At 42.4% G+C, this 13,524-nt stretch overlaps 1 protein-coding gene across 1 annotated transcript; it reads left to right on the top strand.

Moving 5' to 3' along the window:
* Nucleotides 1-3,586: 3,586 nt before the first annotated feature.
* A4GNT (alpha-1,4-N-acetylglucosaminyltransferase) lies at nt 3,587-12,315 on the top strand. The gene is made up of 3 exons (XM_053389844.1): nt 3,587-3,717; nt 10,133-10,568; nt 11,685-12,315. Exons 2-3 carry the CDS (start codon nt 10,158-10,160, stop codon nt 12,306-12,308), a joined length of 1,035 nt encoding a protein of 344 aa, XP_053245819.1. The 5' UTR covers nt 3,587-3,717; nt 10,133-10,157; the 3' UTR covers nt 12,309-12,315.
* The last annotated feature ends 1,209 nt before the right edge of the window (nt 12,316-13,524 follow it).

The raw sequence follows: 13,524 nt of genomic DNA, 5'->3' as shown, positions 1-13,524 counted from the left end.
CTATCAGATTTCACCCATAAGTCATGTCACCAAGATTTGCTCTGGCTCTAGCCCCGATCCACCCCATTCATCTTGGCTCTGCTCCTCAGTGGTGTGCAGCGATATTTTTAAATAGAGGAACAGTTAGGGCCAGAGGCACCAACTTGTGAAGGCAATCGGGGCAGTCTGTCGACGTTGCATGTGTGAGCATTGCACCTCCCTCCCTAAGCTGGACAGAAGCTTCCTTGGCTTTGGGAAGGAGGTGCCCCATACTTTAATACTCTAATTTACCAGGAACATTTTGGGAACTAGCCTAGTCCCCCTAGGCCACTGACCACACGCCACTGGTACCTTCTCACTACTGTGACATTTTTACCAAAATATGCTTTAAAATAGAGCTTTGTGGGTATCAGGGTGGAAGAATGTGGGGTATACAGGCCGAATTATCAGGATGTGAGAGCCTGCTCATGCCTAGAAAACCACCACTACCTATTCTAGCACAGGGTTGCCTCGTACCTCCTTTCCTTCTTACCACCAGTTCAGGGAATGGCACTACAGGTCACCTTCCTCCTCTTCAGCCTCAGTTTTGCTCTTGCAGAAGAAGAGGAACAAGTAAGATGGAGACAAAACTAGAGTGTATTGACTCTGTCTCTCATGAGGAGATTCCACCCTTCCCATATCCAAGAATCTGCTGATTCTCCAGAGAGGAGGGGGGTTTCTGCTCTCTACTTATTCCGCTCCAGCACCACATCAAAGTGTCAGTGTGTCGGAGAGAGAGACTGAGTGTTAGAGAGAGATCGTGTGTATAGATAAGGTTGCTGCTAAGAGCAGCTGCAGACACTCAGTGCAGTTCAGCATTCATTTTATGTTTAGACCTCATTTAGCTCTGTATATAGTTGTGTATTATAGTTGTAGATAGAATAAAGAAGATATTCTACGGAGCTGCTCTCCGAGTCGTTTATGCTCTGCTATACTCTGCTGTGCGATGACTGTCTTCTTGTGGAAGTGAATCCGGTGCTCACAACTCTAAGCTGTGAGTCCACAGCACTTTGACCTGTTCCTGTGCAGAAGGTGGTCTCTGGAAGTGCTACCCAGCTCGCCTAGCCCAGTCGGGGCTGAAGTGGATGAGTCCAGTCCGTGGCACTGGCTCAAGGGTGATGCTGACATCTCATTGGCTCTGGCTTCACCTACTATTGGTCTACCTGCCTTCTGCCCTGTGAGTCCTAAAGAGCAATAACTACCACTATGTACAAATAACTCATTCTCCAAGTGCCAATTCTTATGTAGCCAAAATGACATCATCTGTGCACAAGACAGAGGTATCAGAAAGCTCAGGGGAATCAAAACAACTCAGTGAGGACAGAGAAAATGAGGATGAAGGCAGCATTGGGATGTGGGAGCTGCCTGGCTCCTGAACATGCACAGTCCGTAAGGCAAAATTGGGTTATGGGTCTCACTTCTTAGAAGGCTAGGCACCATTTCTTACTGTTATGCTTGCCATCTAATGCTTGTAAATAACATAACCATTACACATTAAGTGCGCTTGCTTGGTTATTTAATTGGTTATCAAAGCAAAGATAAGATTTAATGGAAAGAGCTTTGTTGCAATATGAATGGATTAACTGTGAATGGAAGAAATCTTATCACATGGCAAGCTTGTGGGCTGGGAATGATATCTCAACAGGCCACGTAAATTGGTATCTGAGCCTCTCTTATACACAGGAAGATGAGGGTTGTATTATGCTGCATTTGGCTTGCTTGACACCACAACAAGCTTGCCATTATTTGATATAATTAGTTCTGTGTCAAAAAAAAATCCTCCCACCTTTTTGTAAAGTGTTCTCCAACAATTAATGAGGAAAATTGCTTTTGAAAATTATCAAAGCAATTAAGGCAGTGACTTGCCCAACATCACCCAAGGAGTTCATGCCTGATGAGGGATTTGAAACTAGGCCTCTATTTCCAGCAATCTAACTAGGGCAGGGGTCAGCAACCCGCGGCTCCAGAGCCGCATGTGGCTCTTTTACACCTTTGCCGCAGCTCCGGGGTGGATACTAGCGAGGGGAGGAGGCGCATTGTGCACCCTGACACTCCCCACTGTAGCGGGTGCTGTACTGGCTGTGACGTCGCATGGGGGCGGTGCGTGCATTAGTCACGCACCATCCCAACGTCACCTTCCCGCCCGCTGTCAGATCGGAGGGCAGCGGCACGCATGCAATGGTTTTGCGGCTCCCAGGTTTTTTTTCTTCGGAAACGGGTCCAAGTGGCTCTTTTTGTCTTAAAGGTTGCAGACCCCTGAACTAGGGAAACCCACAAGATCATTGATGCACTCTAGCCCCCTTCATAAGTTATGCCTCCAGTACCCATGTGTGCTGCACATAGACGTCCACAGTGAATATGTTTCAGAAGAATGAGTCGTCCACTCCATGAATCTTGCTAGTAGATCATCCCTTTGACCAGCAACTATCCAGCAGTTTAACTTTAGTTCAAAAAATGGTCTATAAGAAAGCTGTATATATATATATCATTTTGAGACCTCTTGACATGGAGGCACCTGGTGGAATCATTCCAAGAGACATGCCACAGATACCTATTGTTTCTAGTGCAGTTGGGTTATGTCCCGCCCCCCCCCCCATGAAACATTTTCCTCTTGTCCGTCCGTCCCCTCATTGACAGCATCCAGTGAAAGAAATGGCAAGTTCAGTATATAATATACAGTGGTACCTTGGGTTACAGACGCTTCAGATTGCAGTCGCTTCAGGTTACAGACTCTGCTAACCCAGAAATATTACCTTGGGTTAAGAACTTTGCTTCAGGATGAGAACAGAAATCGTGCTCTGGCGGCGTAGCAGCAGCAGGAGGCCCCATTAGCTAAAGTGGTGCTTCAGGTTAAGAACAGTTTCAGGTTAAGAACGGACCTCCGGAACGAATTAAGTACTTAACCAGAGGTGCCACTGTATCCTTTTCTGAGCACCGCAGCAGCATCCTCCAAGGAGACTGAGAAAGGAGTTACGTTAAAGAATCTCTCCTTCACAATGCGTTCGGCAGAGGATTGGTGATGAGGAGATAACATGTGTATATTGGGTTGGATCCACACTGAGGCTGCAATCCTAACCCCACTTACCTGGAAATTAGACCCATTGGATTCAATAGGACCTGAGCAAATATTGTTAGATTGCACTGTAAAGTGCACAAGTCCCATTGCAATCAATATAAAGAGTTATTCATGAATAACTTAAGTCCCATTGATTTTAGTGGTAACAAAGCAGCACTTGCTTGGTCTGGATTCAACCTACTGTATCTAAGCACCCACTCCAGAACACTGAAGAAAATGAGCTATCTGTTATATGTTAATCTTGCAGATTGTGTTGTTCCACCTGAGCCTTTATGCTTTTCCCAGTACATTCCTACTTTATTATGTTCTTATTATCATTCCAAAGTGTTTGTCTGCTGCTTTCTGCTGGCAAGCTCTTATTACTACACTGTACATGTCTTGGCGGTTTTATTTCTTCCCTACCTGCACGATTTTTTTCTTCTTTAAAAAAGCATTTGTTTCCTCTGCCTATCTCAGGGCAAGTAATGTGCAAATATCACCTCTAGGGTTGCTGCATTAGAAGTCAGAAACAGTGGTGCATGTCCTGGATATGAAAGGTTCTCCTGCAACTTCTTCACCATATATGTGCACCCAAGTCTAACCATTGCTTGCTGAAGATCCTTCTGCTTTTCCATGTTTTGCTGGTAAGTTCTCGTTTATTTTGAAATGCATCATACGGGAATTAAACAACAAGAAAAGTGAGAAATATAGATGGGAGATTAATTACTTTGGTTTATATTTATTAATATGGAAAAAGATGGATTTTGATTACCCATCACATATTTTTTTATTTTTTAGAGAGAGAAATATGGTCTTTCTGTTGAGTGGTTTGAGTCAGGGCAGTGCATTATTCTCTGACAATGAATGTGGCCATTTCAAGAGGGTGCATAAAGGTCTGAGCATGCTGTGACAAAAGCAGAAATGTTTTCATTTCTTTCAACAGAAAATGGAAGGAAGGAACCATTTTATTTTTTAAAAATAATACTTGTAGGAATAAACAAATATATAAATAGCAACATCCTATTTATGCTTACAGAGAAGTCCCACTGAGTTCATTGAGACTCACTCCCAATGAGAAAGTGTGCATCAGATTGCAGCTTTAGTGTAATACATTGATGTTGCATAAAAAGACAGTATAATCAAAGACGTGAAATATGCCTACCACAAAGGGGTGTTAAGCACTACAAGCTCTATAGTTAATATGTGCCATGTTCCAAGAAGAAGGTGTTCAGATTTTGGAGCTGTAAGCTAGTCTATGCTTCCAGGTGTCATAAGAAAGCTGCAGAGATAGTGCAGGATAGCATGCACCCCAGAAATGATCTCTTTCAGCTTCTGCCTTCTGGAAGAAGGTACAGGGTTATAAAGACTAGAACTAGCCACCTGAGAAACAGTTTTTATCCAAATGCGATTTTGGTTTTAAACGCAGTACAGTATAAGGTAGTCTCTGTAGGAGTATATTGTATTTAATTATGGAGTATCAGAGTTTTTAGGGGGTTAACCAGGCTGGGATAGCTGGGATAGCAGGCTTGTTGGCTTTTGAATGTCTGACATAGATTTTTTCAATTTCATTGTTCTGTATGGGGCAATGACAATAGAGATTATCGTAGCATAGCGTAGCGTAACAGTACACATTTGGATACGCACATGCAATTACCTAAAGCTTGGGACTGGTGATCAGCTTCCCAATAACATTAAATTAGTGTTGTGCAGAAAATTTATTGCATCTTTTCAACCATTCTTCATTAATGAGAAGAGAAATTGCATTCAAAAATGATCAAAGAGGATGGGGTGGGGAATCAGTTACATTCTCATGGTTTCTTCCATGCTTACTTCACTTCCAAGGTGGTCAGAGGTTGTTTGTGTGTGTCCTTTCTTTCATTCTATAATCTCATCAGTGTTCTGCACTCTGTAGGCTTCCCATGCTTCAGTTAAGCCCTGGGGGAAGACATCCTGTGCAGTGGTATAGTGGTCCAGTGTCGCAGGGGGTTGAAGACCTGTTGCTGTTTCTGCAATAGGGTCCCTATTCTAGATCCTAGATTTGCCCAATCAACACCAAAGAGAAGCTTTTCAGCCACGGTATGCTCCAAAGCTAAGCATTCAGAAGCACTGAAAACACAATGTGCCTCAGTTTTGTGTTGTTGTTTTTTTGTTTTTACTAGATTTTATAAACAAGGATCATAGAAATAATAAATGGTATAATTAAAAAGACCAAGTCTTCTAATGTCATCTGTACATTGCAAAAACAGCAATATAAATTTGCAATAATATCTACAACATAGGATTCATTATTAGTGGTCAATGTGCAAGTCCTTGGTTTAAATAAACCAAGTGGATTGGATGGATTAAATAAAAGATGAAAATATATAGTTATAATATGTTAAGATATAGAGTTAAGATAAATGAAAGAGGGTAAGGATTTGCTGAACTGACTATGTGAACGGGAATACAAAAAAGGGAGGTGTGAGGAGGTCAAGGAAACAAGTAAACGAGTTTAAAGATATGGAAAAAATGGATTTGTTTTTAACTTTTTCTATTTATTTATTTTTTGTATTTTGTATTTTCTTTTTTTATGTATTTTTGTATTTTTTGTATTGATTCTTTTCTTTTTTGTCTTTTTTTCTTATCCTGTTAACTCTTGCTTTTTGTAAAATCTTAATAAATATCTTATATAAAAAAAGCAGCAAATGGAAACAGGATAGAACTACTCAGCTCTGTTCTGTTTACAGCTTCCTATCTTTATTATTATTATTATTATTATTATTATTATTATTTGGTTAGGAAGAAAAGGGGGGGAAATGGTAAGTAGGGTGGGGCTGCGTGGTTATGCTTCTACAATGTGCTTCAGTTTCAAGAGAATGGTGTGCAAGTTCAGTTATGTACAATGGAACATCGTGGAAAACACAAGTCAGCTCAAAAGAAGGTAGTTGAGTACTCCAAATCATGTGTCCATGCATGTTCTCAGAAATTATCTAGTTCAAAGGCAACACATGGAGGTCTGCATAAATTGTTGCAATGCAGTCCTAATTGTTATTATTAGTAGTATTGTAAAATGGTAAGATCATTGTATAATTTTAGAAGGCTGCATGTGAGTGTGAGGAGGCATGGCTTTGAGTATGATGAAAGAACCCTGCAGGCTGCAGAGTGTTTTTTTGTTGTTGTTTAGTCGTGTCCGACTCTTTGTGACCCCATGGACCAGAGCACACCAGGCACGCCTGTTTTCCACTGCCTCCCGCAGTTTGGTCAGACTCATGTTTGTAGCTTCGAGAACACTGTCCAACCATCTCATCCTCTGTCGTCCCCTTCTCCTTGTGCCCTCAATCTTTCCCAACATCAGGGTCTTTTCCAGGGAGTCTTCTCTTCTCATGAGGTGGCCAAAGTATTGGAGTCTCAGCTTCAGGATCTGTCCTTCAAGTGAGCACTCAGGGCTGATTTCCTTAAGAATGGATAGGTTTGATCTTCTTGCAGTCCATGGGACTCTCAAGGGTCTCCTCCAGCGCCATAATTCAAAAGCATCAATTCTTTGGCGATCAGCCTTCTTTATGGTCCCGCTCTCACTTCCATACATCACTACTGGGAAAACCATAGTTTTAACTATACAGACCTTTGTTGGCAAGGTGATGTCTCTGCTTTTTAAGATGCTGTCTAGGTTTGTCATTGCTTTTCTCCCAAGAAGCAGGCGTCTTTTAATTTCGTGGCTGCTGTCACCATTGTTAGAGCCATGCTTATAAGAAAGAGAACCCTTGGCCACCTAGCAGTGATAAGAGAAGATCAAGACCCCACCCCCACTAAAGAAATTCTGAAATGCCCCGAAAATGAGGCAGAAAAATGGAAATCCTTTTTCACAGAACACGTTGGAGAAATTTGAGAGTTTGGCAGGATGTTGCAACATGTACTTCCATATCTGGCTTTCATAAAGCAAATTGAAGAAAAAAGTAATTGGCTTCAATTACACACACACACACACACACACACACATTGATTTTCAAGATAAGAATACAAATATAAAGAAAAAAGTAAACATATAACCAAGCTTATCAACTGAAACATTGGTGTAGGTGAGCACGTAATGCAGTATTATTATAAATGTCCTCTTAATTATTATTTTTTATTATTTTAAGAATGGTATGGTTATGACTCGACTGCACCGATAACAAAAAGGAAGTTGGACAATCACCATGTGTGCATGATTATGAAGTCCATATAGATTTGGCTGTTTCTGACAGAGAGATGCACATATTTTGGTCTATGATAAAGGGATACTGAAATGGTTTTACTTTACCCTGTTGCAGCTTTAAGTTGAATGTTATCTTTGCAGAGATTTCAATAAACAAGACGTCCTTATACAAAGATTGTATAGACAGATTTTCTAATTCCTTCCAATTAGAAAAGGACTAGTGGCAATTAATAAAAATGTTAACAGATAGAATATCCTTGTTTAATCCTTGACCCCCCCCCAAAAAAAGTTCTGGAGTACAATGAATTGATTTTTGCAGTATTCTTCCCCCATTTCTGTATATCTCACTATCCAAAATGCTTATAAGTGTGAGCACTCCCACCATAAATGGAAATAAGTTCCTTTTCTGTCAGATCCATGCCAGCACTTGATGTTTATAGTCAATGTAAATGTCTGAGTCCAGCAACATCTGGAAAACCATAGGTTTCACATCCCTGATATTACATTTCTGCATCACATTCCACAAGAAAATGTCTCAAAGTGATTTACGAATCCATAAAATACCACAGAGTTTGGCAATCATTTAAAAACCATACCTACAGAAGAAATACAACAGAACAAGATTTCAAAATGTTCTCCATCAACAATAACTATAATAATAATGAACTCCATGAAACAGGTCAAAAGTCTTACGACACTACATTCCAAGTGAATAAACCAAAAGTCTGGGCAAAAACCCAGGCACCTAAAAGCTGGCAATTATGGTTCCAAGCATGTTTTCCTGAAGACAACATTCCACACTCCCTAAAAGTGAGCAAAAGAAGCACATGCAAATATGCACTGGAAGAAAATGATAATTTATCTCACTTCTCTTTAGCATCCTGATTTTGAGTATCGCAGAGTAGTGAATATTCACTGAAAAGGGATTAATCTGCAAAATTACCCTGACACACCTTTTGAACAGGCCTTTCCTCCCCCAAAATGATGCTTTAATGACAATCAGATGCTTCCGAGAATATTAAATTATTCATGCTGTTTAGAGTCTGCAGCCTTCTTCCGACAGCTCATCGCTTGAAACGACTCCAGTGCTGTTGGCTGAAGCATTGCAGCCGAAAGTTTCTACTGTGATAGGCAAAGCCGAGAAGGAGTGGATAACATTTATTAAGCAGCCAGCACTGAGATCAGCATCTTGGCTGAGGAGAGCTTTGCAAACTCCACTCAGCCACTTGTCTTGCAATGATAAATAGATCTTCTCCACAGAAGGAGCAGTGCTTAATCAGTTCCAACCCCTTTGACGGCAAAAATGATCTTCTGGATGGAAAAGATGGATGTTGTGGGAAAGAGAGAACAGTCATTCCTTGTCCTTTGCAAACTAGAGGGTGTTCCAAGGTACCAACATTGAGAGGGTGCTACCTTTTGAATTATTATTTTTTAATCAGTCAGACATGTTTGGAGAGATTGCAACTGAATTCAATAAAGTCTCCATTTTCTGAGGAGCTGAGGCTGAAGACATGGAGCAACACCCAAGATGCTAACCTACGGTATATGAATTCCAGCTGCTGCCTCTCCTGAAGTCTCCTGCAGACACAGCTGGCCTAAAGTACTACAGGGCATCTGTTGAAGACATTGGGCTTATGATGATCTATGGCTCGTGCAGGACATTCTCAAAATAGCCGCACAAGCAAGCTGGCTGACACAATCTCAGCACGTCAGAGTTTGGGAAGAAGGGACGTTCATTTTCTCCTGAAAACTGTATTACCCTCCCAAAATTGGAGGGCGGCATTTTGTTTTGTTTTTTTCTAACTTTGAACAATTACTAAATAATTTTATTCATCTGCCATCCATCTCTGCAGCAGAGACCTGACATGGGCTTCCTATTCACCTCCTTTCTGCTTCCTTATTATGACAGAGACACTAATCACCGATAGAGAAGAAAGAGCTCCCGTAAATAATTTTATCCCATCAGCATCCTGTCTGCAACAGAAGAGAAAGCCTGGTGCTCGGGAGGGGAATCAATTCAGACTTTGGTTCATTTTCTGAATGCAGCCCCACTGGGAACACAGAATTCAGCAGTAGCAATGGAGTCTACTCAGCAACATGAGGAGGGTTCTTTAAGTGGCCCAGGAAAATAATCCCCTTAGGCGGGCAAAGGAATCTAGGAAATGGTGGTAAGAGGACATCTATATTTATTTTTTGAATTTTACCATGAATAACGCTGCTGCATCCTGGAGTGTCTGCTAATTATCTCCCTAGAATTTGCAGATCTTTCCAGGATTTTTGCTGGATTTCAGATCTTTTGCCATGGTTTGCATGTATAGTGAGTAGCTTTGCACCCTTAGAAATTGGATTGGATGGGATGGGATGAGAAAGGAAAGGAAAATCCACCCAAATGCAAGCTGCAATCTTATATACACTTACTTGGGAGTAAGCTCCACTGAAAATAATGAGACATATAGGATTGTATTGTCAACCACTATCCCAGGGTTGATGAAGCTGGGGACCTTCAGATGCTGCTGGATTACAACATCCATCATTATTATTATTATTATTATCATCTATTGGCCATGTTTGACTGAGGCTGGCAAGAGTCCAACAACATTTGGAGGGCCACAGCTTTCACACCCCTGCTTGAACCATTCTTTTTAACCATATATTTTTCCAGGATACTGAATTCATTCGTACTGTAAAAAAGGCTCCTCATCCCACATCTCCATTGCAATCCTACAGAATCTGTTAATAGGGCACAACCTGCTAAGAAGGATGGCGATCACCTATTGTTAAGGTTTTGAAAAGCAAGAGTGCAACGTGTGTGTGTGTGTGTGTGTGTGTGTGTGTGTGTAGAAGAATAAAGGTATGACTAATATTTATTATATTTTTTTATTAAGATCAAAAGTTGGAGAATCAGTCAACATGCTGAAGGAGAGCCAGATGTACCTATGTATCTTCTTTTTGTTGGCATTTGGGATATTGTATGAGTTCTCCCTAGAACCTGGTTGCTTCTTTTCCTGCAAACCTGTTGTTAAACAACTCGTGATGCCCCAAGATGTCCTCTCCCAGGGGAGAAGTATCATCTTTCTGGAGACAACTGACCGTCTACAACCTCCACCACTGGTTTTATGCGCTGTGGAATCTGCTGCTAGAATCTATTCGGACAGACCCATCATGTTTTTTATGAAAGGGCTGGACAATAGCACAATGACAGATTTCAAGTTGACTTCCCCTTTGCTGTCTTTCTTATCGGCTATGAAGAATGTTTTCCTTTCCCCCCTGGAGATGGACATTTTGTTCCAGGACACACCTCTGTCCCTGTGGTACCATCAGGTGAGAGAGAAAGAGGTATCATTGAGAGTCAATATGATGATAAAGAATAAACCATCAAATACAGTGGTACCTCAGGTTAAGAACTTAATTCATTCTGGAGGTCCGTTCTTAACCTGAAACTGTTCTTAACCTGAAGCACCACTTTAGCTAATGGGGCCTCCCACTGCTGCCACACTGCTGCTGCACAATTTCTGTTCTCATCCTGAAGGAAAGTTCTTAACCCAAGGTACTATTTCTGGGTTAGCGGAGTCTGTAACCTGAAGCATCTGTAACCTGAAGCACCACTGTATCACACTTGCACTGGGCTTCAGAGTTTCAAATTCACAATTTCTGTTTCCCAGAAATTCTGAATAAACTGGCTACAGTGGTACCTCGGGTTACAGATGCTTCAGGTTACAGACTTTGCTAACCCAGAAATAGTACCTCGGGTTAAGAACCTTGCTTCTGGATGAGAACAGAAATCGTATGACGGTGGCGCATCGGCAGCGGGAGTCCCCATTAGCTAAAGTGGTGCTTCAAGTTAAGAACAGTTTCAGGCTAAGAATGGACCTCCGGAACGAATTAAGTTTGTAACCAGAGGTACCAGTGTAGTACTATTCAGCATGTTAAAAATTGATGTTTTCCTTTTACACTAAATATATGCCAATACAGCTCAGTATTGTTTGACTGGCAGCAGTTCTCCAGGGTCTCAGGCAAAAGTTTTGCTCATCACCTACCTGATCATTTGAACTGGAGATAGTGGGTATTAAACCTGGGGTGTTCAACAGGCAAAACATGGTGTCTGCGGTCTACCACTGGGCTCTGCTCCCACCCACAGGTTAAGTGGCCTCTGTAGGAGCTGAGATACTGATTGATGCAGTGAACCCACTGATATGTTCAGGCCCTACACTTTCTCAGGTATGCCTGCATAGAGGTGAGGTCTTTTTTAGTGGGAAGTCACATCCAGAATTTGAACCTAGGATCACATACATGTGACACCTGAGCTGCTCCACGGGGCTAAGCATTCCTGAACTTCCAGTAGTGGGAATATTGCAGGCATTGAAAGGAAGAAGTAAGGAGTATGTCTTAGGAGCTAGGAGCTGTCCCTTGAATCTGTGTCCATTTTTAACCCTGCAGGTGAATGCAACACAGGAGAAGAACTGGGTCTATATTATCTCTGATGCAATCAGGCTTGCAATGGTGTGGAAATACGGTGGGATTTATATGGACACAGATGTCATTTCCATCCGACCCATCCCAGTGGCCAACTTCTTGGCAGCCCAGTCTTCCCAGTTCTCCAGCAACGGGATCCTTGGTTTTCAGCGTCATCACTGGTTCCTCTGGGACTGCATGGTAGATTTTGTTCAGCACTACAATGGAGCCATCTGGGGAAATCAGGGACCTCACTTAATCACAAGGGTGCTAAAGAAGCTATGCAACCTCACAGATTTCAATAATGTGGAGGATCAGACATGTCACAACATTTCCTTCTTGCACCCCCAGCGCTTCTATCCCATCCCCTACAACCTGTGGCATAAGTATTATGAAGTGTGGGATTCAAAGCCAGACTTCAATGAGTCCTACGCTTTGCACCTGTGGAACTTCATGAACAGGAAAGAGAAGAGAAATGTGATCATTGGGAGCAATGCCCTGGTGGAAAACCTGTTCAGAACGCATTGCCCTACTACTTACCAGAGTCTTATTCAAGCTGCACAAGGAAGCAAACAGATGTCTCAAAATAAAACTAGCCCATTGTGGTAAAGCAAAAGGAGGATATCTTACCACATGCAGTACTTATCCTAATAGGTGTATAATTTAGGAACCTCGGACTCCCAAGCAGATCACCTTCCACTGCAAGATGATTTTTAATATTCTCAGGGGGGATGGAAATGAGAGAATTGCAGACTTGGAAAGGGCCCTGAATGAAAAGCGTCTTAAAGAATTTCATCTAAAGCATCCCTGACAAATGGCCATCCAACCTCTGCTTAAAAACCTCCAAAGAAGTAGCGTTCACCACTCTCTGAGGCAGGGGAGTACGAAGTAGGGGGCGGGCTGCCCCGGATGCCACTCTGGAGAGGGTGACAATATGGCCTCTGCCTCCCCCCAGCTGTAGAGTGGCTGAGGGCACAAGCAGTCAGTATGGGCGCTGCTCATGCGGTGTCCGTACGGGCTGTCGCTTGCATGCACCATCCATACGCGCTGCCATGCGTGCGCACTCCATACAGAATGTTGCACATGTGCAGTCTGTACGGATGCCCCACATGCGCACTCAGTACAGGATGCCACTCGTGTGGCAGCCTGTACGGTTGCCATGCAAGCGGCAGTCCGTACAGCTGCCGCACACACACGGCAGCCATATGGTCACCACATGTGCACACTCCATATGGGATGCAGCACATGTGCAGTCCATACGGACGTCGCACATGCGTCACCGGATGGTTCACCCCACTGCTCGCTGTCCTGACCTGGGTGCCAGAGAGGGTTCCTCTACCACTGCTCTCAGGGAGTCCATTCCACTGTTGAACAGTTCTTACCATCAACAAGTTCTTTCTGTAGCTGAGTCAGAATCTTCTTGTAACTTGAATCCATTGGTTTGAATCCTACCCTCCAGAGCAGGTGGGAGGGGGGACTTGCTCCATCTTCCATGTCATAGGCCTTAAGATGTTTGAAGAAGGCTATCATATTTCCTCTCAGTCTCCTCTTATCAAGCAAAGCATGCCCAACTCCTTCATCCATTCCTCATAATGGGAAAATAACTTGAGAGAGATTAGAATACCATGGTTTGGCAGCAATGCCACCTGGGGGGAAACTCCATAATAGCTGAATAAATAATAGAATAAATGGCTATAGATGGAAAAATAATTGTCATTTGCTACATAATCATATCTTTTGCTACTGCCACTGAAGTTAGGCAGATTTTTGTTAAAAACAATGTCTACAGCCCTGTTGATACACATCATGCTAAAATGCTATGTGT

The sequence above is a fragment of the Podarcis raffonei genome, chromosome 5 (genome assembly GCF_027172205.1).
Source record: "Podarcis raffonei isolate rPodRaf1 chromosome 5, rPodRaf1.pri, whole genome shotgun sequence".
NCBI classification, from domain to species: domain Eukaryota; kingdom Metazoa; phylum Chordata; class Lepidosauria; order Squamata; family Lacertidae; genus Podarcis; species Podarcis raffonei.
The sequence above is the reverse complement of the archived record's forward strand: the minus strand, read 5'-3'. Positions and strand labels throughout refer to the sequence as shown.